Genomic DNA, 27,566 nt, shown 5'->3' with positions numbered 1-27,566 from the left:
ATATGTTATCTTATGTACACTCAGCAATACCAGCATTATTGGGACTGGGTAACCAGCATATTGATTTCTAAGAGCTCATTAGAAGCAGGGAAAACAAGAGCTTAAAACTTAAAACCATAAGGCGTGTATGAGAAATAACTATTTGCTTCATGTAAGAATCTAACTTGAAAGCAAAGTGTGATGATGTATACGTGTAGTCCCAGCAGTTGGGAGGTTGAAGCAGGACACCTGGGAGTTCAAGGCTCTCCTAGCCCATAGTGAGAGAGCTCATCTCTAAAGAAAGAGAGAAGATCTACTCTGACCTTTCTTTGAACAACGACTTAGGATTCTACTTTCAGGAATATTACTATTGTAAATATAAAATGATCTCCAACATTAAACATTGAAAAGAATCTATTCTTGGTAGTATTTACTGAAATAAAATCCTTGTCCTTTGATTTGTTAATAATTTACATAACCCATATTTTTGTTTTTGTTTTTGTTTTTTCGAGACAGGGTTTCTCTGTGTAGCCCTGGCTGTCCTGAAACTCACTCTGTAGACCAGGCTGGCCTCGAACTCAGAAATCCGCCTGCCTCTGCCTCCCAAGTGCTGGGATTAAAGGTGTGTGCCACCATGCCCGGCAAACCATAGGTTTTTAATACTGTTTTTCAAAAAATAAGGCCAAAGCCACGATTAATAAGTGATAACAGTCAGTTACTTCCAACACTCATGAAAGCCACCTGATGAAAACATCTCGAACAGCTTGCTCACTTGCACCGATATATTTGCTGAGTAACTCTGGTCCCTAGACGGCGAAATAAAATCAGAGGAGAGATGAGGTTAATTTTAAACAGACAGAGCCTTGGGTTTTGATTAAGCACAGTAAAACAGAGAACTTTTAAGACAGGATTGAGTGGACGGCTCTTACTTGTATCTTACAAGCAAACTGCACTAGGGTGTCACAACTGTTCCCTGCCCTTCACTTCCTTTGCCTGTAACATTGTCACAGATGTTTTCGTGGCCCATGACTTTATTTCCTTTCCATCTTTGTTAAAGTGTCCCTCTCTGAAGAGCTTCGCCTGACAGTGCTGTGACCACCCCAGCTACCCCATTCCCCCTTAGTGCGTTTTCCCTGTCGTGCCTTTATGCCAGGTGTCAGTTTACTGGCTCTTTCCACTATTAGCAGTTGTGTTTGCTGTCTACCTAAGAACACATTAGACCTTATGCACAGCAGGGAGGGTGAAGGGCAGCCAACAGGGGACCATAAAACTGGCCTTTACTCCTGTGCATCTCTTCTCCCTTAAATACACTTTGCTTTTTCTCTTAATATTTACATAACTCTATTCACAGTGATGGTGATTTGCCTTAAACAAGAACATAAAAGCCATTCAGAAAGAGAGGTGGATCAGCGCCCATTCCTAGCAGTTATAAACCAATAAATGCATTATTCTTCCCTCCCAGCTTTCCAAATAGGAAATAGCCCACAACTGAGAAACATGACTGGAACTGGCAAGGACTAGGGTGGGGGTGGGGATTAGTGGGTCCTGAGGAAGTTAAGCAGGAATTATGTAAGACCCAGGGATTCTACTCAGTACAGAACAAAAGAAATGAGAACATATGTCTACAGAAAACTTGTACATGGATATTTATAACAACATTATCCGGGCAACTTGAATTGTCTGTGGATCCACATTGTGCACGAAAGAACCAACTCCCACGGTCGTCCCATGGCATGCTCATTGTGGCACATGAGTGCCCACACACAGAATAAACAATGTTAAAATACATGCATTAAAGCCTAATGGTGAAACAACCCAAATGTTACCAGTGACAAAGAATGTCTAAGCAAAACGTGGTACAGGTAAGCAATGGAATGCCAGTCTGCCAGGAAAGGGAGGAAGGAATTAACACACATGACAGCGTGAAGCATGCTGAGTGGAAGAAGCCAGACAAAGAGGGACACATGTTACCTGATTCCTAGCATACAAAACCCATAGACACAATAATAAGATCAGTAGCTGCTAAGGGATGAGAAGGACGAGAATAGAATACAAGCGCTCTGAGAAAAGGAGGGAGAAGGCCCAGAGCTCTGTGAGAGCACTACAGTGCCACCGAACCTTACATTTTTCTTTCCAGTGTGTTACCCTCAGTTTGCCTCAATTACAAAGACAAGGGAGAAAGGCAGATGTACACATACCTTAATACTAATAAAATTCATTCCACTCTCTCTTGCAACTACCCCAGCAAGTAAAGTTTTTCCTGTCCCTGGAGGACCATAAAGCAGTATTCCTGTTCTCTGTCGTATGGGTAAGTTTGCAAATAATTCTGGGTACTGAAAAATAGCAAAAGTATGGTAAAGAGCAAAAATCTAAAAAAAGCAAAAAACCAACCAACCAACCAAAAAAAAAAAAAACCTGCACAAACACAGTGTAAAGAAAGTGTTTGGATGGTAATAACCGCCACCGCCCTTTATTAACAAGACACAGCAGCACAAAAGGAAATTCCTATTGGAAATAATTAATGGAGGCCATGGAATGCATGTGCACAAAGACAGCGTCTGTCAGAGCATCAGAACGCCCTTCTGCCTTACTGATTTTCTAGTTTGTTTTGTTGGTAATAAAGCCAGGCAAGGTGCAAACACAGAGCCAATGATAAACTAGTCTCCTTTTTAAAGTGTGATAAAAAGACTGTTAGGACAACAGAGGCCAAATGCCCAGTCTTCCAACAAGCACAGTAACACTTGCATGGTTAAACTGTGATCAGTGATAGATTCAAGCACTGTACTGAAGTGACCAGAGGTAGCACAAGCCATGGTTACAGACAGTCATGCCTCTCCTGCTAAACAACTCACTAATCCAGCTTTTTAAATTACCAATCAGCTGCCCAGAGCACAAAATCCCATCTGAAATTAACTAAATATCAGCTACAATCAGCAGTACCCTTGCCTCTTCTCTTGAGCAAGCCTTTGTGGTCCATCTAGTGACAAAATTCCAACCTTGCTTCTACCTTCATACTAACTGGGGAGGCCTCACGGTCTGCAGTTAAGTTCATGGTCTCCATATATTTGGGTATGAATGCTGGTACCCAAACTCAGCATTTGAGGTCATGATATTGCTGGCTAGGAATTCGATGCCAATTTCTCCTCCCAACAGTATAAATCTATGGTTCTGTGCTAGATTCAACACATCCCAGGCCCTGACAATAAGAGTTGCCATCCATCACAAGCAACCCAAAATCCTTCATCATTCCTTTACTTTGCATGACTCCTGGATCTCACACAACTGCTCTTATTTCTCAGTCTTCCTGATTCAACACACTATGCCCTAGACTCTACCTGCAGCCTTTATCTTTCCCTTGATCTAGTTCATGCTACCTGTCAACTCTGCCTTTTTAGGACTAGTTCCCAGAGTCCAAAAGTCTGCATAGTCCACCTGTCCTGTGAACCCAGGGGCCTCTCTGTGTCTTACACTCTTCCTATCTGCTTCTGTTGAAATTTCAGCAAATCGGAGCGACTTAAGCAAAATAAAGATATTCATGCCAAAATGGCAACATTCGTGCCAACATTTACAGGCCAAGAAAATATCAAAATTCTGTTTTGTTTGGTAATTTGATAAATACTTGTCAATCAAATGGAAATTGGATGAGCTAACAAATAAAGCCCTAGCCAATGGCTGAGGATTTCTTCTGGCCATTAGTGCTCTGTTCATGTGTGTCATGTGTTTTATCTTACCTTGGCTGGTAACTGGATAGTATCCATGAGGATCTGCCGAACTTCATGTAATCCACCAATCTTGTCCCAGCCCAGGTCTCTAGGTTTATGCAAGTTGACATTTCGCAGAGAAGCAGGAAGAAATCCACGGAGAGCCTTTTGGAAGTCTGATGTTGTTAAAGTCAATTCTGTTTAAAAATAAACAAAAGCACCTTTTTCCCCCAAAATTTTAGATAATATCTCACTAGGAAGCCCTAGCTAGCCTCAAACTCAAAGAGATCAGCCTGCCTCTGCCTCCTGAGTGATGAAATTAAAGGAATGCACCTACAAGACCAATTCATTTTTAAAATATGCTGTCATATTGACTGGGAATGCCAGATTTCTACACGAATATCATATGAAGCTGAATGTATGTAATTCTTGCTCTGCTCTGATTCTATTCCCACAACAGAAAGAAGTCCAGGGTTTGTACACATACCTTCCCTAGAGGAGCTATGCTGGCGAGAGAGAGAAGAGTGTATGGCTCGGTCCACAAGAACTGTAAAGTCACGAGCCACAAACGCTTCTGTCTCTTTAGCTATGCACTGCAGGTCCAAGTCAGGTGACTTGCTTATATCACAGCCCAGTTTATTCTTCACAACACTGTGCAGAATTTCACATCTCTGTTCCTTAAGAAAAAACATAAAATTCAGATTATTAAATTCTTGAGGGTACATTCAAGAGTTATATGTCACTTAGCAATGGGAATATAATCAGAGAAAAGCCTCACCAGGCAATTTCATCACATGTGAACATCCCAGAATTCATTTATACAAACTGGGACTGTATAGACTTCTAGGCACCCACACTACATGGTGCACTCTGGCAGGCCATTCTGTCCACTCCCAGCATAAGCAGCACTTAGCTGCCCCCACCCCAGCACCTGAGGATGTCCGCCCAGGCGCTCTGCAATGACGAGCACCTGAGTTGTTCAAGCCAGAGCTAACAGTAACTTAGATATTACCGTTGGGTCCAGTCTTTTCCTTCAAATTCACAAATAAACTCTTTGCTTCTTCCATGATCCTATCAGAGGGTTATATTTTTGTGTCTTGTCTAAAATTGTACCTCAAACATTCCTCAGTAAATTTTCAAAAGACCACACTGATATAAGATTGCCATTTCTTTCTCCAAAAAGGAGTATTTTAAGTAACGCTGATTATTATCAGGCTTTTTTTGGGTTTTGTTCCTGTAACATTTCTAAAAACATAATCAATAACCAAAGTGTAGAACAGTTTTATGTCAACTTTATACAAGCTAGGGCCATCAGAGAGGAAGGAGCCTTAGTCAAGAAAATGCCTCCATATAAATCAAGCTGTCGCAAGCCTGTAGGGCATTTTCTTAATTAGTGATTGATGTGGGAGGACCCAGCCCATTGTGGCCTGTGCCATCCCTGGTCTAGAGTGGTCCTGGTTGTATAAGAAAGCAGGCTGAGCAGCCGTGAGCAAGCCACGAGAACAAGCCAGTAAGCAGCAGCCCTCCACAGCCTCTGCACAGCTCCTGCTGCAGGTCCTGGGCCTGGCTGAGTTTCTGCCCTCACTGCTTTAGAGGATGAACTGTATGGAACTGAATGAGGTTAACCCTTTCCTCCTCAAGTTGCTTTAGGTCATGGTGCTTCATCATAGCAGTAGTGACCTTAATAAGATAACCAACATCACTGTCATTTCATTTCATTTCTGTTCTTTTTTGGTGCTGAGTACTGAACCCAGGGCCCTTACACATACTAGGCAAGCTCTTTATCACCAAGCCTCTGTGACTCAGAATAACAGACAATACTTCTGCTTTTTCAATAACAGTTAAAGGGCAAAGAGTCTGAATAGTTAAGGTAGAACTAGGCAAGGATCTTAAACAAAATTCTTACGTGTCTCCAGTGTGCTTACCGGCCTGAGAATACTTCCTCCTGCTCCTGGTCACTAAGTGCTTGGTGCGCAGAAGGTCCCGAAGTGGGCAGGGATGCTTCACCAAATTGTTAAAAGATGTCTAATTTTCATTTCATCTTCATTTAGAAAAAATACTAACTCTAAGAAAGCCATTTCCTTAGCAAGTACATAATGTTTTTGATGATTATAAATTCAAATCTGTGCTCTTAAATTGTACATGTTGCTCTTAAATATCTGCACAATCTCCTAGAAGCAGTAACTATTTAAAAAAAAGCAGTTTCTAAGAAAAAGATTATAATGTGCTAAGAATGAATTACCTGGTTGGGAGGCTGAAGGTGCTGGACACACTGAAACGTGTGGATTCCTTGAGCAGACACAAGGGAAGGGTGCAGAGACTGCTGGAGCTTGCTTGTGGCGATGAGTGCTACCAAGCTTCCCGTGGAAACAAACTCTTTGATCATATCATTTAAAGCTAGGATGAAGTAAAATAGCATAACACTCAGGAAAAAAAATGAACATTTAAACCTGCATATTAATTAAAATGCTAATAACCTAATGTTGAGCTATAAGATGGAACAGCTCCATCATGCTTAAAGCCTAGTCACTGATGCTGAATCAAGCCCAAGGTAGGAGGTCCTGTAAGCCCTGAACTTGTCTACTGAGGTTTAGTGCTCCTGGGCCTTACAAAGTAAATGAGTCAGAAACAGAAAGGCATCCTAGAAGTGAGCATTCTGGAAGGATGCTAAATGTCCAAGATGTCATGGTTATTAGCAGAACAGGCCGTGTTTCTAACATTTCCTGAATAATTTCTTTCTATCCAAGGCTTAGCAAAGTTTGTCTGAGGAGATCAGAACTGATATAAACATCAGTACTATATCTCTGAGCCCTGATCCAGCGAGCCACAACCTTCCCTTGAGATCAACACTACTTAATATAAAGGAAGCTACTCTGGCTATTGTTTGTGTTGACATCAGCTCTCTAAGAACAAGGAGGCAATATGGTCAGTCCTTGCAGCCCTCCCTCCCCACAGCTCTGTCTTCACTGTAAGCTACAACCAGTGGCGTAGTCATACTACAGCATAGTCAATCTCTTGTACCTCAGCGCCTTTCCCTAGGAACTGTACTTCTTTTGTCGCTTGTTGATTTCACTCTTCCATTAAAACTCGGTTCAGTCAATCCTGGCATCCCTGGTAGCCCACCGCACAAGGGTTAGATGCTCACACACCATACTGCACATTCCTCTAGGACAGTGCATCTTGCCACCTTCTAGTTGGCTAACCTGGCCCAAATACTCATCTCTGTCACTTTCCATTTACTTTCTTAGAACACCAGGGGATACCCGCTTGAATTCTCAAGGCACACCCTCTCCCTGAAACAGCATTCTACACAGCAACCACCATTGTTACCGCTGTTCTGCACTGAGATTGCTTCCTTTCCTTCCTGGACTTCGAGAAGGCTGACTACCAAGAAGTATACAACCAGTACCTGCCAATGAGGCAGAAGTGAGAGGAAGTCTGTAACGGAACAGCTTCCAGAAATGAAGTAGAACGAGAAGGCCAGTCACCAAGTCAGGGGATGTCCCTGCTTTTGCTTTGCCATTTCCTACTACAGAGCTGAAGAAGCCTACCGGGCACTCAAAGGAACACACAATAAGCATATACCTCATTCCCTTAAAATGGAAGGCTTAGGGCCTTCGAGGCGGCTCAGCAGGTAAAGCCATCTGCCACCAAGTCTGACAATCTTAGGTCAATCTCCAGGACCCACACAGTGGAAGGAGAGAAGAGACTCCTGGGAACTGTCCTTTGACCTCCATATGTACACACAGGCATTAGGGGTGCCACCCCCCAACACAGGGACAAGTAATAAATAAAACTAATTAACAATGTAAAAAATAGATTTACCATTAAAATGAAAAATGTTGCCTGACAAAAGAAAAAGCTCCCACCCCAGCAGGGGACCATTACCATGTGCAAGCCGCTGGCTCTGCACTGCTTCAGGGCTGTGCTCCTGCTCTGGGACACTTGGCAGTCCGGCAATGAGGTCCAGGTCATCCAGCAGAATGACAGATGGCTGCCTCCAGGTGGCCTCTGAGAAAACCACCTCTAGGGCTTTTTGTATGTTTTCAAGCCTTTTTCCTAGACTCAGAAGATGCGGGTTCAGTGTTATTTCAAGGGTGGGAAGTTTAAGCTCCTCTTGAAAGCACTAGAAGAACTCAATAGTAGTTTATTTGTAGAAATTAAACCCATGCTCTATTAATATATCAATCAAAAACCTTGTTAGTCATTGACACATTCAACTCCTAAGTGTCCAAGGCCTCACAATGCCGAACTGTATCACAGAGGAGAGGACTATGCTACTCTGACACACTCCAGAGTTTCAGACAGCTCACAGCCATGAACTACACAGGATGGCAAACTAGAGTAAGGCTCGAGGCCTGGTCAAATCCTAGCGTCCCGGAGACCTGGAAGCTCCTACATTTCTATGACACACTTGGATTCAACATTGTCCCAGGTGTGGTACAAAGTTTTAGTTTTCAAAAGACAGAAAGATTACAGATCTGTAATCTAATGCAAAAGTTTCCTGACGCTTAGCTCTAAGCTAGATTCTTCCCCATGGGGCTTCAAAGAAGATTCAAACCTCCTTTACAGCAAATGAAACAATGAGTTTTCAAAAGCTATCTTTACCTTGCTTTAAAATATAGTTTTATTTATTCTTTGAGAATTTCATACATCTATACAACATTATTTCTTCCTTTCTTATTACACACTAGAACACATAAGCTACAAAGACTACTGGGAGCCGGGTGGTAGTGGAATCCTAGAAGCAAGTTACTTGTTCAAAGTAAATTGTTCCAACCTCCTGTTTTAACTAAATAGATAATAACACAAATGCTAGATTTTAAAAAACACACAAGTGGGTCAGGCAGAGGTGACATATGTCTTTAATCCCAGGACCTGGGAGGTAGAGGCAGGTGGATTTCTATGAGTTAGAGGCCAGTCTGGTCTACAGAGTTCCAGGACAGCCAGGGCTGGGATTAAAGGCGTGCACCACCATGCCCGGCTTTCTTGTTTGGTTTTCTGAGACAGGGTCTCCCTATGCAGCCCTTGCTCTTTACATCAAGCTCAACTCAGACTCACAGAGATTCACCTGCCCCTGCTCTGCAAGTGCTGGGATTAAAGACTTGTGCCACGTGCCCAGCTTCCCAACTTCTAAGGATTTCCAATGACTAAAAGACAAAAATAAAAGTTTAAAAACTACATAACTGTATCTGATAATGGCATTGATAATATATTCCTGTCTACAATGGCATTGATAATACATTCCTGTCTATGAAAGGGATTCGTGAGTACTCACTCCTACCTCGTAAAGCTTTGCAGTCGACTGTCTCCACATGGGCATCCAGAGTGTCCTGTGCTTCCTTACAGATGGCTTTCGCTAATGTTGACTTCCCGCTTCCCTGGAAGAAAATCGCTTTCTCTGAACACTCAATCGACTTTGTTACAGAGGTAGCTTCTGCCACTGCAGCAGCCACCAAGATTCAGCCTCTCTGACTGATAAGTAGACATCAATCCTGCTGCAGTGTGTGACTCTGTGCTACTAAACAAGGCTCTTACTGTGTTAGGCCTGGGTTCAATATAGTGCACAGATAGAAAATAAACTCAGTTCTACACTTGCTAGGTAATACTGATAGCATTTAAATAAAAACCTTTAAAATAATACTTTACTGGTACAAGACATGATTAATACATAAATAAAATAATTTTTGAAATTAATAAGAAATTATTATGTAATTTCAATTATTTTAATGAGAAAAAAATACTAATATCCCTATTAACTTGTACTAAATAGTTTAATTATTCCTTTCTTAATGATTACTGTAGCAACCAGCTAATGTGCAATACAACCTTCAGGCACTTTTTTCCTGTGACAGAGATGATTATATGATATGTTCTACCAGATTAGGTCTTATCATGTTGGCAGTCTGGCCTTGAATTTAAGATCCCCCTGCCTCAGCCTTTGGAGTGGCTGGGATTACAGGCAACACACACAGCACTGTCCCTGAGAAACAATTCAGCTGCCAGATTGTCTACTTTGATATAAGAACAAAGGACTGGACACTGGCTTACAGTCAATGAGCTGCTTTTTTTTTTTTTTTTGAAATACAAGCTTTGGTCTTTTTTTTTTTTTTCTCATTCTAAAATAATTTGTAAAGATTAAAAACAAGTATACTTAGTAAAAAAAGGTGGGAGACCTCAGGTGAAAAGTCTACCCTCTATCAAGTGTTTTCATCTTTCTAAGTATTCTATTATAAATGTATAAAAGCAAAACTAAAATATTAATGAAGTTTTATAATTTCATGTTTTTACTTAAGCTGTTTAACAAGTTACTTCTCTATGCTTTATATTTATTTCCCTTCCAATTTTAGCCATCACCAAGTCAAAGTGAACATCCCAGCAAATGCATGTTTAGTGAGCATCAGAATGCTTTTAGGAAGAAGCAGCGTCATGACATCAGAAGGAAGCATGCTTCACCGTTTGCTCCCATCTCTCCAGTGTCCGCTGGCATGGCCACACCGGGGAGGTTTTATAGTTCTTTCCCATCAGCTTCTCCTTTCAGTTGACTGCCACTTGCTGTCACTTCTCTGGAGTCAAAAGCATTACGTCAGCTCAAGGGCACTGTCCTGACTACTAGCAAAACCCAGCAAAATCTGACATGAGAAATCTACAATTTGGAGGCACTCAACAAATGCACACTATCATCATGATCTTTTATACAATTAGGTATTATATAGAATTATTATAGAGAGATATTACACAGAATTAGGTAATATATAGATATTATATAGAATTAGCATATTTAAATGTAATAGACTTCAAAGACTAAAAGCATTAGTGGTGCTGGACTATAGACCAGACATATCATTATCATCTGTCCTGTCAGATGGCCTTTTCTTCCAACTTAGAGTTAAGTCACACTTGTGACTTACACATTTGCATGTTTACTCTCCCTTAAGTGAGGCTAGTCCCACAAACACAGATGAGAAACAAAACTTAAACAATAATAAGCACATTACAAAGTTGACACGTAAACCCAGTTCCTCTGTTCTTCTACTGGCTATGGTACTCTAGGAGGGACTTCAAAAGTCTGCTTTTGTAGACAGTGGGACAAGGCTTCTTGAGAATAAATATTTTACCATGATGATGTGGTCATTAAAGAATGACAAAGAATCGTTCCCATATTTATGTAAAATAGGAAAGAGAAACTAGACTAGCAACATGAAGAGTTATTTAAATGGAATGAAGAGAAATGAAGAAATTTTAATGTCTATAATTGTAAAAGCACTATGACTCACCAAGACTGCACTGCTTTGTTTATTTTTAAAGATTATGTATAAGACTTTTTGAATGTGAGTGTGTGTGTGTGTGTGTGTGTGTGTGTACGCAGATGCCTGTGGAGGGTGGAAGAGAGCACCGTATCATCTGGAGCTGGACTTACAGGTGGTTGTGAGCCACTCACTGTGGCTGCTAGGAACTCAGCCCCACTGCTCTACAAAGGCATTAAGAATTTTTATCAATAAAGCATCTCTCCAATGACAACACACTGGCCTTTGGGCACAGGAAATAACACAGCACTGGTGGAGAGTAAGACAGTAAGCCTCTTTAGAGGTCAGGGATTTCAACCAAGACAATAAAGTTAAAAAGAGAATACACATCTCCAGTGTCAGAAAACAGGGCAGCACAACAGATCCTGCAGGAATCTGGATCTAAAGGAAAATACGAGAAAATAACTTTATGCTCATAAATTTGACACTGTAGAAGAACTGGACCAACACTTTAAAAACCAACAACTGCTTGTTAATCAAGATGGATCAGACTACCCAAGCAGTCCTGTAACCATTAAGAATATGGGGTTGATCATTCAAAAGCTATTGCATTAAGGACTCTCTAGGCTTAGATGGGTTTGCTGCAGATTTTACAAAGCCTTTAAAGAATGAATGAATGCCAACTTTATAGTCTCTTCTCTCACAAAAACAAGGGGACACTTGACAGCTCATTTTATGAGCAAGTAATACATTGACAGGGTTTTACTGCTGTGAACAGACACCATGACCAGGGCAACTCTTATAAGGAGAACATGTATTTGGGGCTGGCTTAGAGGTTCAGTACAGAATGGCAGCATCCAATCAGGCACAGTGCAGGGGGAGCTGAGAGTTCTACATCATGTTTCGAAGACAAACAGAAAAAGACTGACTTCCAGGCAGCCCATGCCCACAGTGACACCTATACTCCAACAAGGCCACACCTCCTAATAGTGCCACTCCCTGGGCCGAGCATATCCAAACCATCACATTGACTGTACAACTAGACAAGACAGGACAGCCGCAAAAGCTGCAGACCAGAGTCTCCCATAAATGCGAACAGAACGCTAGCAAGTACAAGTAACCACAGCCAAGTGGGATTTATTTTTAAAAATATACCAATCACTATCTACAACCTTATCAGTAGGCTAACTACTAAAAATCATATAATCTTATCAATTGGCACAGAAAAGGGATTGAGAGGTGTGCCGGTGTGGATAGGAGCGGCCCCCACAGACTCAAGTGCTTGAATGCTTGGTCCTTAGGAAGCGGCACTCTTAGGAGGTGTGGCCTGGTTGGAGGGGCTGGGGGTTTAGGTCTGCTGTGCTCAAGCTAATGCTCAGTGTGGCTCACAGTCTCCTGCTGGTTTCAGGTCAGGATGCAGAACTCTCAGCTCCTTCTCCAGCACCATGCCTGCCTGCATGCTGCCATGCTCCACAACATAATAATGAACTGAACCTCTGAAACTGTAAGCCAGCCCCAGTGAAATGCTTTCCTTTACAAGAGTTGCTGTGGTCAGGGTGTCTCTTCACAGCACTAGAACCCTAGCTAAGACAAGAGAGGGTGTATGAATTCATGACTACTTCCCTAATACCTAACAGGTCACACCTATTAAAAGTTCTATAAAAATACATGTACAAAATCAAAAGAGATAAGCACAAAATGCTACTAGCTAGTGAGGAGGAGCACTAGCGAGGAGGAACACATTATAACTGAGTACCTTTCCTCCAGTGATCAAAAGAGCGCCATTCCTAAGTCCTGCAACGAGGGCCATCAGCTGCCGAGACATCGGGCGTCCTAGGAGACTGTGAGTGATGTGGTCCATTGCAAATACACCTAAGGCGCTCACTCCTCTGCAAAACACAAACATCCTTATGTGACAAAGACCATAGCGAGGAAAACCTAGCTAGAAAAGGCCTTACTTCCTGGGCTAGTTAGAGAGGTTTTAGGAGTAAAGTCTTAGAGCGTCCTTTACTTAGGCTAATGGTGGCAGGCTGTCTCTGTGCAGCTTTCAGACACTGTGCAACACTAACGGTTGCTTGTGGGGTCTGTTACACACCTTGACGCTCCCATCCTCATGGCTCTTTCAGTTTGGTAATCAATACTATCACAGACAGCTGCTTTGGGAGTGCTTACTGGATAATCAAAGATTCAGCTCCTCTGAATTTTCCTTTTGAAACTTAGCTTCACTCTGTCTTAGACAAACTTTGAATCTATACTATTTCTTGATTTCTATCATGATTTTGTTCATGAAAACACAAAGGGGACAAAACTCCTGAAAGTGGAATCCAAAGAGAGTTTGTTTCCTGTTAATGCACAGAGCTGCACCTCTTCAAGGTTTAACTCTTTCACTAGAGCAGTCAATGCTATCACATCCAGTATAAGCACGGAAGCTCTTGTGTGAATGTTTCTGTGGCTGCCATTCATAGCACACAATAAAGACACTAAGAGGGCTTCCTTTTCAGGTTCGTTTTTCTGAAAAGATGAAAAAATTTCTCACTATTATAAAAAAGAAGTGAAGGAATAACTTAATTTGAAATGTTTTTTACCACTGAACCAGTATTTTAGATTTAGCTAGTAAGATGCTTTTATTGGTTTGACCACTACTGTCTTAGTCAAGTACAGTCATCAGGTGATTTCGGCTAGCTTTCGTCTCACAAGTCAATTCTCAAAGGAGAGTCTCTAATAAAACCACCTCCCTAAGTGACAAGGTCAACTTCCAACCTATGTGTGAGAACAGACATAATCCTTGGCAATTATCTCCTCATCGTTGGCATTCCTGGTCACTTAACACTGGTACAGGAGCTGCCCAGAGCAGCCGGTGAACATACTCATTTGACCATAACCTCTTACCCCAAAGAGCTCAGCGTTAAAGAGGGAAGAAGAAAGTCAATTTCCTCACTCTGTTCTTCTCTTATCATGGGCTCTAGAAGGACCTACAGCAGCAAGGAAAAGCCAGTTTTACATTTCAAGGTTAAGTCTTCTGTTTGCTTCCCAAGTCCCAGAAAGAAGAACCATCAACTGTGCTAACAGGGAAAGGAGATGATGAGCACCGAGAGAGAACATGGCCTGAGACACCCTGATGACCAGGTTCTCACACATGCAACACGGACGTTCACAGGAGAGAGAACGAAGCTGTCTGATGACATGCTATGGGTGTTTGTGTCGCTCCTGTTCTTCTCATGGCTCTTACATTTGCCCCTTTTCTGAAGGGCAAGCCCCTCAATCACATTTCCGAGATAAGGAGACAGTCTAGGTGGATCAGGTGCAGCAGCACGCATGTGGAAGTCAGAAGATGATTTTGGGGTGTGTGTGTGTGTGCATTTCAATGCATAGGTGGCTCATGTGCATATGTGGTGGTCAGAGGACAACTTTGGAGTGTATGTGTGTATGCACATGCACACATTTCAATGAGGAGTTGGTTCATGTACACATGTGGAAATCAAGAACAACTCTGAGGTGTGTGTGCAGGCACACTACAATGAAGAGGTGGCCCATGTGCACAGAGGAGGTCAGAGGACAACCTTGGTGGTGGTGGCTTGCTCCTTCCAGCTTTTACATGGCTTCCAGGAATGAAACTCAGGTCACCAGGCTGGGATGGCTACCACATTTCCCCACCGAGCCATCTCACTGGCCCCAAAATATGAGCTTAAAAAAAAAAAAAAATCAGGGCTGGAGAGATGGCTCAGTGGTTAAGAGCACTGACTGCTCTTCCAGAGGTCCTGAGTTCAATTCCCAGCAACCACATGGTGTCTCACAAACATCTGTCATGGGATCTGATGCCCTCTTCTGGCAGGAAGGTGTACATGCAATTCTCATATCCATAAAATAAATAAATAAATCTAAAAAAAAAAAAAAAATCAGTCCTCTAAAACTAAATCTCCATTTGTTTAACACATAGAACGTTCAATAATGACTTTTTACCAGTTTACATAAGCAACAGAAAACCTGAAATTTAATCGTGCTTAACTAATGTTTACACTTAGGGTAAATCAGAAATTTGCTTAGATAAATTATAACATATTTAAAATCAAGTTATTCCTTACTCTTCTCATGTGCTTTCTAATCTACTTCTGGATGTACGCTTCCAGACAGAAACTTAGACTCTACTAGTCGCAGATAGCAAGCATGGATCACTTCATCACACATCAATAGTATATAATTACTTGTACTGAGATCTTCTGCAGCAGGATGGAACTCAACACAAACACAGCTTTTCCTTGTTCCTTTTCTTTTTCCTGAGAATGAACTGTACTCAGAGAGAACTCTTTCATCCCTGTTAAGAAGAAAGTAACAAACGAAGAGTTAGAACTGAAACTGAGAGGAAATAATTTGTTTGAAATAAGACATTCTTCAACACAGAGAACACTGTTTCATTTCACTGTTCATGTGTGACACAAATTCGAAAAACAATTTTAAAGACGATTTAGATGTTACAACTGTTTCATAGGAAAAACAGAATCACACTTTTACCCACCATCTTTAATTTCCAGCTTAATACACTCTTCCTTTGATATTACCAAAGGAAGCATCGTGGTAGCAGACTGCTGTACCCAAGATGAGAACACTGTTTTTATAGTTTCTTCATTGACGTCTTTAGGCTGCCAGAGAAAAAGATGGAAGAGTAAACCGAGTATCCTAATATCCACCTTGACCTTAACACACTTATTTTAGCATGCCTTCCCAGCAACATATAAAATCTTACCAAATATACCCAACACAGGATGTTCAGATGCTACATGCTGATGCGTGATCTGCCATGATGGCTGCATTCCTCAGCCTTGGAGGAACCATTTCCATGCACAGCAAAAGTGGCTAAGTGATCCTTTTCTGTCTGCCCAGCGAAACAAATACCAAACAAAGTAGAGCGTATGTGGCCTCACGGTGGCTGGTGGCATGCGGTCAGCAGCCACGGACAGCCTCTCTTCCCAGTCAAAGGTAAGGAAACGCAGCAAGGACACTTGGGCCTTGTTTCGTTCTACTGGTCCACAGAACTCAGGCAGGACGCTCAGAATCACTGCCAGCATAAAGGAGCCAAACCACAGCCAAGGACAGCAGGAGAGGAAATGATGTGGAGCCTAGGTCCTTGACAGCAAGGTTAACCACCCATGAGTGCCTTCAACCTTCCCAGTCCATGAGAAAATTAAATAGTGCATATGTTTAAGCCACTGTCCCTTTTAATGCGGACCACAGTCTAGCTATATGCTAAACGAGTAGAGTGTTCATTGTTCAAAGCTCTAAAATAAACTATAAGAAAACCATTGCTAGTCTTTAAAGTTTTACAAATTCCGTTCTTAAGAACTCATCTGACAATAAATGACGCTCAGTAATATTAGTGGAGTAATAAAGATTCATAGAGGGTTGGGATGAGTTTTCAAACATGAGCACTGATTTTAAGCTGCAGTCCCAGCCTTGGGGTGAGGAGACAGGTGGATCCCAGGGCTAGCTAGTGTGCTTGCCAAGTCCTAGGCCAATGAGAGACGTGACTCAGAAAACTAAGTGGATGGCACCTGAGGAGCGACAGCAGAGGTAATCCTCTGCCCACCACATGCTGTGCACATGAGCACATGCACCTGCATGCCCACATGTACACACTGTGTGTACACACACCCATACAAAGCATATAGAAAGTACTGATGACTCTGCCTAGTGCAGTAGACCCGTGCTCTCCCATTTCTCAGACAGTTCTACTTCTGTTCTGTTTCTTCATACAGTCACCTGCTGGCTATGCTCAGTTTAGAAGCTGATCACTACCAAACGGAGGCTAAGAAAAGGCACCGTCGTCTCATGTAGCTAGGCTCGCCTTGAACTCTGTGGTGCTGAAGATGACCTTGAAGTTCTCATCCTCCTGCCTCCACCTGCTAAGTGCTGATATTAACAGGTAGGCACCACCATTACTGATTACACATCTGGGGGTCAAACCCAGACTATGTTCAAGCTAGACAAACACTCTCCCAACCCATCTCCATTCTCACCTCCAAAATATCAATTAAAAAAAAGACAGAATACCCATCTTTGCACTGACACATTCACATTTGCTTACTAACGATTTCCTTGCTTCTAAAATTAAACATAGTTATTGGCCCACAAGTCCATCATATAACCTCTAGGTATATATATCTAAAGGAATAGAAACTAGTCAAATAGATACTTGTATTCCACTGCTTCCTGTAGCATGACTCACAGGAGCCAACAAGAAGAAGCCACATAAGTTCATCACTATTTGGATGGACAGACAATTATATAATGATGACAGAATGAAGTTCTGATGTATGCCACAATAGAGGGACCTTGAAGACATTATGTGAAATGAAGTCAGTCAGATACACAAGACAAATACTGTCTGACTCCACTTCTACAGAGTATCTGGAATAAACAATCTCCAAACATAGAGCAGGTTGTCAGGAGATGGGAGGAAGGGACAGGAGTCATTGTGTAACGGCTGAAGCTTTTTTGTTTGCAGGGAGGGAAACGGTTTGAAAAAGGCAGCAGTGGATGCAGAGCCCACCATGAATGCAGTCCATCAGCTGAGCTGCTCCCTGGGAATGGCTAAAACACCATGGTGTGTAACTCCTAACAACGAAGAAGTACATTATTATCAATGAACTATGAGAAATTCTGTAACATCCATAAACGAATTTTGATACAACAGAGGTTTGAACTCACTAAGTTCTCTCTAGGTTGTAATTTCAGAGATCTTGGGATTTTAGGCGTGGTTTCCAGTGGAGTTATTCTGACTACTGCATGCATTTCTATATTTAGTCTCTTTCTCAGGTCATCTGGAATCTGCAATTTAAAAAGAATACAAATACATTCAAAGACTGATTAAGGTATTTCATAGCCTAAATACTGATATTACTTTCTCTAAATTCAAGTGAAATTATAGACATCATCACACAATCGTATCATAGCGATTCATAGTTGTTTTAGCCTGACCACTTTAACCAAAATACCGTGTGCTTGGTAACTTATAGACAATAGGCATTCATCCTTGGTTTATAAACTGGGATATGTACAGTTAAGACACTGGCATGGTAGGGTTGGTGCTGGCGAGGCTCTCCTCATAGGCAAGGCATGTGAGGTCACTCTTGCTGCGTCCTCACTGGGCAGAGGAGGAGGAGGAGTGAGAGCAGGCACCTCCCATGATGACGTTAGTTACAGTGGACCCTTCATCCTTGTAACCGAATCACACCAAAGGTCTCATGTCCTGACACAGTCACCTTGTGGGAAGGATTTCAACATATTGGTTTGGGAGAGACATAAACATGAAGACTAGCAACAGTTTGTGTTTGTGTTGAAAGCTGAGAACTACTGAGAAAGCTAGAGTAGTCAAACCTCATCATGATCTACCATGGGTACAGTTCAATACAAAAGGTATATGGTAAAATTTACAGCCACATTCATAAAACTATTCTAAGCTGAGATTATGGCAATGACCACACCATCTTATACTAAAAACAACTTGCATACACAATAAATTGTACACTCTAAAGTTCATCTCAATAAAGATGGTCAAAAATTCTTTAAACATTTTCTTAGATTTATTTTATGTGTGTGTTCTGCCTGTCTGCGTGTCTGTTCTTCAAAAGCATGCTTGGTGCCAATGGAAGCCAGAAGAGGATATGAAATCCCTGGAACTTGAGTTACAGATGATTGTGAGCCACCATGTGAGTGCTGGGAATCAAACCCGGGTACTCTGCAAAAGCAACAATGCTCTTAAGCATTATTCCAATGTCCCCCAAATTCTCATCTCCCCAAATATTGGTGAGCACTAAAAGATTTAAAGAGGGACTGGAGACACCACTCACTTCACACGGAGACTCTTAGAGACTAACTCCTGTGTGTCTTCAGTTTATATATATGTTATTGTAATCCAAAGTTTGGGGAAGATCAAGCCACACGTTTCTTCCCACACTATAACCGCATACTAACCCAGACTTTCCCACGGTGGAGAGGCTCTAGACTTTTGGTGAACTCTGTGGCATTCTTCAATTCCTCAAGTCCATTCCAGACTACCTTCAGCACACAGGCCTCAGCAGCCTCCTCACTGTGGTTGGAGCTGATCTGCTTATGATCTGGAGACTTGGACAGCTGCTTCTCTTTGTCAGGCAACAGGACACCCTGCTTACTTTTGTCTTGCTGTTGTTTTGGAGAATGTAGCTTAACTAGTTTTCCATAGGTCACAGTAAAGCTGGGCTCCACATCAAAATATTCTTGGTCCCACGGAAATACATGGGCGGTGCAGTGTTTTTGAAACACAGAGGTAGCGGTGGTGGTACGCGCACTAGGTGGCTGAACTTGGCATACCCTGAAAGTACTGTCCAGAGGGGCAGCCTGTGACTGCATGTTTTTGAAAGCACCAAGTTCCAACGAGCCCCAGGCTGACTCCTGTTTATTGTCTGGCCCAAAGGAAAACATGCTTCCTAGCATAGCCCACCAGCTTGGCTTCAACGAGCCACCTGGGACTTTTGGGTCTCTTCCATTGGACGCAGTGACACCCTCTGAGTTCGTATGAAGCTGCTTGCTTTGCAATTCCTTTGACAATCCTTTCTGTTCTCGCCCATAACTATGAACTTGTCCATGTGCGTCTCCTTCTTTTGGAAGTGTGCTCTCTTTGGCTTGGCGTGTCTTTGGCTGAATAAGGAGTTTGGTGTTAGTTTCTAGCCTTCCATAAGGGGCAGCTGGCATCAGAGCGACTGGGTAGAAAACAGAGCCCATTAGTACACGTTCACCTCTGCTTCATAGCTGGCACTCTAGTGCAGGGATTATAGTGCAAGCACATATTACAGCATCACCTACCGATCTGGATAAATATGTAGGTCTGCTGGTCAACCCAGATGGGAACAACAGCTTTGGGGAAAACTATTCGAATCTGATCTAGAAGATGCTGTTCAAGGGAAATGGCGTGCAGCTCCTAGAACAACAGAGAGCAAGGTCAGATCACACTGTGTTCAGATCCTTCCATACCTGGGATGGAATCTCCACTCTTTTTTATTTTAAAGTTTCTTGTTATAGTTGAAGTATACTTGATGCCATGGGATACATACGGATACATACGGAGGATACATACATCTCAGCTAACCATTGTTGTTTTGTTTCTGTGTCAAGAGACACTGAAGTCTATTTAAAATTAATTTCCCCCACCCCACACACACCCCTTCGGTGGTGGTAGTGCACACCTTTAATCCCAGCATTTTGGAGGCAGAGGCAGGGGGATCTCTGAGTTCGAGGCCAGCCTGGTCTACAGAATGAGTTCCAGGACAGCCAAGGCTACAAAGAGAAACCCTGTCTGGAAAAACTGAAATAAATAAATAAATAAATAAATAAATCCCAAACACAGCATGGTTAGCTTCTCTGTGATTCTCATGTTATACATTATATTTCTACCAAGTCATCCTTAATATACGAACTAAGTCAGAATACATAGAGAAGCCCAGTGAAATATATCAACTGGTGCTTATATGTCTTTAACCTTACAGTAAGATAACACTTAATTTTCCTTTACCAGTATTTCCCAGTCATCTGCTGAGAGAGGCTCCACTTCAACCTGTTGGCAAGATACCACATGGGAACAAGGCCTGAGAAACACCTGGAGAAATAAGAAATAAAATATTACTTTTGTAAGAGTATCCTGTCTCTAGAAAATAAGTTATCTCTTTAGGTAATATTCTGTTTCACTGTCTCTATCTCTCTCTGCCCCCTCCCCTTCTTCCATGTCTCAGATAACAAATATTAAGTACTTATTCTTAGCTAGGTCTTGATATACTCAGTATTTTAGGAAAAAAAATTTTTCACAATGAACTACAGAACAAAGGAACATCCAAGTACAACACATTTTCAAAAATAAATAAAGATATTCCAAGAAAGAAGACTGGAGCTATAGACAGTTGTGAGGTGCCATATGGGTGCTGGGAATTAATCTGGGTTCTCTAGAAGAGCAGCTAGTGCTCTTAACCACTGAGCCATCTCGTCAGCCTCTCCTTCCTTTCTTGATAGATCTGACTATATGGCTAAGGCTGGCCTTGACCTCAAGATTCTCCTGCCTCAGCCTCTGGAATTACAGACACAAGTGATCACATATGACCCACTCTGGGTAGGATGGGCATGAGGAAACAGAGAGCACTTCCTGCCCACCAGGAAGTGAGTGCTCCCCAGGCTAGCAAGGGGACTCGGGCATGTTCTTTGGGAGTCTTCCTAGTAGGATACAAAGAGGAGTCTGCAGGAACGAAGGCAAATGAGAAGCACGTGAAAATGAGAAACAAGGAGGACTGTTCAGAGATCTAATCAAGACATCAGAATCCACCCTAGGAAGCTGATCCTGCCCAGAGCTGTTGCCACTGGACTGTGCTAGAAAATCCCGGGCAAAGATAGGTTGGTAAAGCAAGGCACTGGTGACTTCTAAGGTCATTTTCCTGTTTAAAATGGAAGCCTCTAAGGGCTGGGGAGACAGCCCAGTCTGCACTTGCCATGTGTGTGTGAGGACCTGAGTTTGGACTCAGAGTACTCACACAGTAAAAGCCGTAAGAAATGGCTCCTATAATCCCAGCACTGAGGAGGTTCTCAAGGCTCACTGGACAGACAGCCTCAGTAAATTATCAGGCTCTAGGTTCAGTGAAAGACCCTGTCTCAATAACTAGGGTGGGCAGGCTGGAGAGATGGCTCAACAGCTAAGAGAGAATGGATTCCTGCATGTTCTCTTCCAACCTCCAAGCATGGCTTCTGACCTCCTCCTGGCCCCACTACTCTCCATCCCCATCCCAACACACACACACACACACACACACACACACTAATAAAACCGTTGTGACAAGAACTAAAATGAAGTTCTAAAATAAGGAGAAATCCCAACACTCAAAAGAAAAAAATCTCTCAAAGAATTGGCTAGAAAACGAGCAACTAGAATACAAAGTCATGTGGGAGGTGTGTTAAACACTGACTTAACAAACTATAGTCAGTTTGAGTATCTTGGCCTGGTTATAAGAGCATACGAATGACCTCACCTTAGGATGTGACATTGAAAAGAAGTGACTGCTGTCACACATTGTACTTACCTGATCCCCGCTTGAGAGTCCAAGTTTCTGGCCAACTTGTCTATTAATTTCTGCCACATTTTCACTTTGATCATTAAAATGCCTGCCTTCCACCCAGCTCAGGTAGGTAGGCTGGTGATCGCTGGCCACTTCTATAGCTTGATTCTGTTTATCCAAACAATGAGAGAGAAAAGGGGGTGATCAGTTTTTATGTCCCCCCCCCCCCACTGGATCAGATAAGCAACTGTTATAACTAATAAAACAAAAAAAAGTGTTAGAGGGAGTTAAATCATTCTTTATTCACATTTGTAATTTAAAAAACAATAATTATTTTAAATATCAAAAAAAACCCAATATGTTCACTATCCAAAAAACCAATATGTTCACTATCCAAAAACCAATATGTTCACTGTCTTATGACAGCCTTATGGATTGATTCAAGGGATTCATAATTCAAAATGCCATAGGTAGTTGGATGAACTTACACAGGCTTTTAGTATGCATGTGAGAAGAAAAAAACATTATATACATCCAGGAAAAGTGCTTATATATTTAATAAAATAATAAAAATATAAAGATATAAAACAACACAGTTGAGACTTTTGAAACTCCTATCAGCTGGGGTATTTAATCTTTTACTGATCGAGAGATTTATTTATAAGGTAACACATACACATGGTAGAAGAGGAAAAGTTAGAGAAGGTAAAGGCGGAGCCATGCTCCCAGAGGGGACTACTGTTAGTGACCGCCTGAAAATACTGTGTTATGTAGTTCCTTAATGATTTTTAAAGTTCATAAAACTGGCTGGGCATGGTGGCACACGCCTTTAATCCCAGCACTTGGAAGGCAGAAGCAGGCTAGTCTCTGAGTTCAAAGCCAGCCTAGTCTGCAGAGTGAGCTCCATGCCAGCCAAGGCTATACAGTAAGACTCTGTCTCAAAAACCAAAATGAATAAGTAAAGAAAGGTCATAAGACTATAGAAGCATATAGTTTAAACGGGTCAGAGAGGCGGTTCTGTGATGAAGAGAACACTGCTTGCACTTTAAGCCTATTGGGGATCCAGCACATGCATGTAATTAAAAATAAGTCCTTAAAATTAGAAATCTATTAGACCAGCAAAACATGAAAATAACAGAATCTGTAGCTTGTGGCTGAGAGCTAAAGGACCAAAGCCCTCTATGGTTACTGACTTGTACTGTCAGGGATGATTCTGCAGCTGTCATCCTAGCACTGGGGAGGCTGAGGCAGGAGGGTTGGGATTTAAAACAAAACAAAACAAAACAAAACAATTATCTGCACAGGACCCTTGGGAAATATGTGCACTTGGAGGGAGACACAATCACATGAAGTATTCTGTATGCTTCTTGCTAGCCTTTTTCAGTCAATGATTCATGCGTTTACATGTTATGCTTTCCCCATCTGCCATTACATCACAAGCACTCCACACACTTAACACTTCTTAGAAACATCAGCAAGCACCTTGATGAAGAGTCCTGAAGACTTGTTATCTCAGGAAGCCTACGTGTTATGAAATTCATTTCCAAATAAATTCACTAACCTTAAAATAGTGAAGTCAAACTCTCATTTATATCAAATTTCAGCATTCCATGTTTCTTTAAACAGAACAAATAGCAAAGAATACAGGAGTCTTAGGCAACATGGCTCTCAAACACGCTCACTAGTAAACTTCTGTACAGAAGAAAGTTCGCCTTTAATCCCAGCACAGGCAGGCAGATCTCTGGGGTCCAGGCCAGCCTGGTCTACCCAGTGGGTGCCAGGACAGCCAGGGCTACACAGAGAAACCCTGTCTGGAAAGAACAAAATACAAACCAAAAGCCACTGTTTGTCCTTTAGCTGCATAATTTTTCTCACAGTTTCCAAGCAAAGATGCAACTGTTTCTGCTGGCAAAGCTCGATTCAACTAAGCAGTTTGACAAAGCAAAAGCAAGCCCTGGTTTTGGAGTCAGAAGTCCTGGGTCACTGTCTAGGTTACAAGGGCAAAGGTAACAGAGCCCCAGGCACTTTTTAGGTGGTTTCATAAATTGCTGATACAACTCATTGCCCCCTATTTCGTAAGAAAGCTTTAAAACCAGAGACAGACATTAAAGAAAGAAATATAAGGTGTATTCTGAAATGTCTACAATATCTATTTACCAGGCTACTGGGAAACAAGAGAAAAAACAACTTTATCAGACAAGAAAAACATTTCAGTCATTTGCTTTTGGTCAAAATGTAGTTACTAGCTGCAGTGTCATGAGCTGCAGTCAGTGAGGTTTGGCCAACTAATGTTCTAAGCTGACTTGTACCTTGGTTTCCATTAGAACCACAGAAGCCTTCGGATAGATGGAAGTAATAGAACAGAACCCGTTCAGGAAGGTAATCAAGAAGTGCACTGATTGTTGACGTTGGCCCACACTGCGTTATCAACATCACCACAGAAGAAACAATCAGGTCAATCTATACATTCAAACGCCTCAGGGGTGCCTAGGTCTAAGGCCTGGGCTATCTCTTGCTAACACAAGGAAACGACAAGTCTGCACACTTGTCATCACCTTCTGGGTGAGGTGTAGATCCATTTTCTGCATTTGGTGTCGGTAGGAATCCCCTTTCTGTTGCAATCACAGCATATGCTGAGCTTAAAATATACAGAGCGTGACTATAAGCAGCGGTTCTTACCAGAGAGCGGCTGTGTCCCTCGAGGGCATGGTTTGAGGTGTTAACAATGGGAGACACTACTCATGACTAGTGAACAGGGGCCATGATGGCCTTAAGGATCTTACAAACCAGGCATGGAGGCTCACACCTTTAATCCCAATGCTCAGGAGGTGGAAGCTGGTGGGCCTCTGTGAGTTTAAAGCTAGCCTGATCAACATAAAAAGTTCCAAGCCAGCCAGGGCTATATAATCAGACCCTACAATAATAGAAAACCGACCAAGAAGTAAGGGGTTGACCAGTATGACCGAGAACTTCTTTTTTTTTTTTCTTTTTTTGGTTTTTCGAGACAGGGTTTCTCTGTGTAGCCCTGGCTGTCCTGGAACTCACTTTGTAGATCAGGCTGGTCTCGAACTCAGAAATCCGCCTGCCTCTGCCTCCCGAGTGCTGGGATTAAAGGCGTGCGCCACCACGCCCGGCTAGACCGAGAACTTCTAAGTTAAGTATCTACTTGGTACCCAGTCCTTAAATAAGGACTTGAATCAACAAAGGAAGACATGTTTGAAACAAGATAGTATGTAACAAATGAAACATACACAGCCATGGGCAACCACAGAGCTGCTTGGAAGAAGGACTACACCATTGTTAAAGACCTAGGTTTATATGAAAGGAAGGGGACTTTGGTGAGGGTGGGCATAGAACCAGCACAGGAGCAGAGTCAGGAGTGTCTCACTCCAGTCAGGTGAGAAACAGTGGCAGGCGGCGAGTGGAGCTGACACAGGGCAGACAAGAGCACAAGTTAGCTTCGTGAAAATGAAATCTGCCTCAGACTCGAGAGTGGGGAAATGACCTAGATAACTCAGGTCCTTTCACTGTTAACCTTTCATGTTCTATAGCCACGGCTCTCAACGCTGTGCATGTAAGTAACCTGGAGATTTATTACAGCTTTTAAAGTCTATTCCTCATAGACTCTGGCTCAGTAAGTCTGCGGAACAGCCAGACTATGTGGATTGTGAACACCTTGAGGTAAATCAGATAAAGGTCACTGCTGTAACCCTTCCTCCCACTAACTGCCTATCCCTGTTACATATTTAGGACTTCAGCTCAAATGAGATGATTCCCAACACACGGACCTTTCTGCTTTCATACTGATCTATGCCTTTTGGGCCAATTTGTCCTGGATAGTTTCTTGGGTTTTTGTTTTGTTTGTTTTGTTTTTCTTTTTTTTGTTTTTTTTTTGTTTTTTTAAATAATTGATCCTTTCTTTTTTTTTTTTTAAGATTTATTTATTATTATACATAAGTACACTGTAGCTGTTTTCAGACACTCCAGAAGAGGGAGTCAGATCTCGTTATGGATGGTTGTGAGCCACCATGTGGTTGCTGGGATTTGAACTCCAGACCTTTGGAAGAGCAGTCGGGTGCTCTTACCCACTGAGCCATCTCACCAGCCCTGTTTGTTTTTCGAGACAGGGTTTCTCTGTGTAGCCCTGGCTGTCCTAGAACTCAGTCTGTAGACCAGGCTGGCCTCAAACTCAGAAATCCGCCTGCCTCTGCCTCCCGAGTGCTGGGATTAAAGGCGTGGCCGCCACGCCTGGAGGATAGTTTGTTAATGCGTTTCAAACTAAGTTATCTGAGAGGAGGGAACCTCAACTAAGAAAATATCTCCATAAGATCCAGCTGCAGTCAAGCATGTAAGGCATTTTCTTAATTGGTGACTGATGGGGGAGGGCCAGCCAATAGTGGGTGGTAACACCCCTAGTAGCCCTGGGTTCTATAAGAAAGCAGGCTGAGCAAGCCATTAGGAACAAGCCAGTAAGCAGCACCCCTCCATGACCTCTGCACACACTCCTGCCTCCAGTTTCCTGTCCTGCCTGAGTTCTTATCCTGGTTTCCTTTAATGATGGACTACAATGTGAAGTGTAAGTCAAATAAACCTTTTCCTCCCCAACTTCCTTTTGGTCACAGTGTTTCATCGCAGCAGTAGAAACCCTGACTAAGCCAATTATTTTGGGAATTCTAAATAACCAAAAATGAAAATGATCCATAAGCAACAATACTTTACAGTTTCAGCAAAACATAGCTGTCACTTTAAATTTCTAAAAGTTGAGTTCCAAAGTTAATCATGGTGAGCAGTTATATAAGTTATGGTCAGTTTATGGTATCATATCAATTAATTGCTAAAAGTAATGACCTCTAAACAAAAGTCATAGTAATACTACACAAAACAAGGACGGGAAACCACATATGTATATAGCTCCACCTTTCTATAAACAATAAAGATTAGATATAAGCATGCAAGACTTAATTCAAATGCTTAGTATTTTATTTATTAAAAATAATAATAAAGACCAAGACTATGTAATTCCTAAACAGTGATGAATCCAAGGAAGCAACAACATGTCAGGTTCAAATTCTTAGCGACCATAAGGAAGCATTTTTCTAAACTCATGGAGTGGTAAGCCTAATTTGAGATTTGAAAGTACACTGAGAAATCTCCATCAGAAATGACAGGGAATAATGATCCAAGCTGGGATTTGGTAACAGTGACTGATTCTTTTCAGTCACCAGAAAGCAAACCAGAGAGTTAGAGAATATTTGGTGAAGATAAACTAACAGTAAGAATGGTTCTGATGAAATTGGTGTGTTCTGATAGGTGGACTGTAAAAGCAAGATAAATCTTGCAAAGAGGAAATAAAAGTAGAATACTTGAAGTCATTTCAAACTCTTGCATATTTTTTTTGAGCCAGTGTTCAGGTACAATACACCTAGGATTTTAGATTTCAAATACTCTAACCCCATGAATACACAGTTTGAGTGAGAGTCTATTTGTGCTCACTCTTAGGAAAACATGGATGCTGTATTTCCACCGATGGTTAATAGCCTTACCACTATAATGACAGAATCCAGACAGCTCACTGA

General features: G+C 42.0%; 1 protein-coding gene across 4 annotated transcripts in view; it reads right to left on the bottom strand.

Moving 5' to 3' along the window:
- Positions 1-27,566, bottom strand: part of Pex1 (peroxisomal biogenesis factor 1) — a 37,077-nt gene that overhangs the window by 8,485 nt on the left and 1,026 nt on the right. For 2 of the 4 annotated variants that reach the window (XM_021161853.2, XM_021161856.2), the window contains exons 2-17: positions 22,015-22,158; positions 20,469-20,552; positions 19,763-19,877; positions 18,896-19,659; positions 17,630-17,749; positions 15,441-15,564; positions 15,130-15,239; positions 13,817-13,899; positions 12,684-12,816; positions 8,965-9,061; positions 7,569-7,739; positions 5,923-6,077; positions 4,168-4,357; positions 3,711-3,877; positions 2,178-2,312; positions 721-785 (exon numbers count right to left, since the gene is read on the bottom strand). In XM_021161853.2, the coding sequence (XP_021017512.1) occupies positions 721-785; positions 2,178-2,312; positions 3,711-3,877; positions 4,168-4,357; positions 5,923-6,077; positions 7,569-7,739; positions 8,965-9,061; positions 12,684-12,816; positions 13,817-13,899; positions 15,130-15,239; positions 15,441-15,564; positions 17,630-17,749; positions 18,896-19,659; positions 19,763-19,877; positions 20,469-20,552; positions 22,015-22,158 (2,657 nt within the window). The remainder of the gene's footprint in view (positions 1-720; positions 786-2,177; positions 2,313-3,710; positions 3,878-4,167; positions 4,358-5,922; positions 6,078-7,568; positions 7,740-8,964; positions 9,062-12,683; positions 12,817-13,816; positions 13,900-15,129; positions 15,240-15,440; positions 15,565-17,629; positions 17,750-18,895; positions 19,660-19,762; positions 19,878-20,468; positions 20,553-22,014; positions 22,159-27,566) is intronic. The other 2 variants (XM_021161854.2, XM_021161855.2) reach the window with 2 other exon arrangements.

Source organism: Mus caroli, chromosome 5, assembly GCF_900094665.2.
Source record: "Mus caroli chromosome 5, CAROLI_EIJ_v1.1, whole genome shotgun sequence".
Lineage (NCBI taxonomy): Eukaryota > Metazoa > Chordata > Mammalia > Rodentia > Muridae > Mus > Mus caroli.
This window is presented reverse-complemented; position numbering and strand designations above follow the sequence as displayed.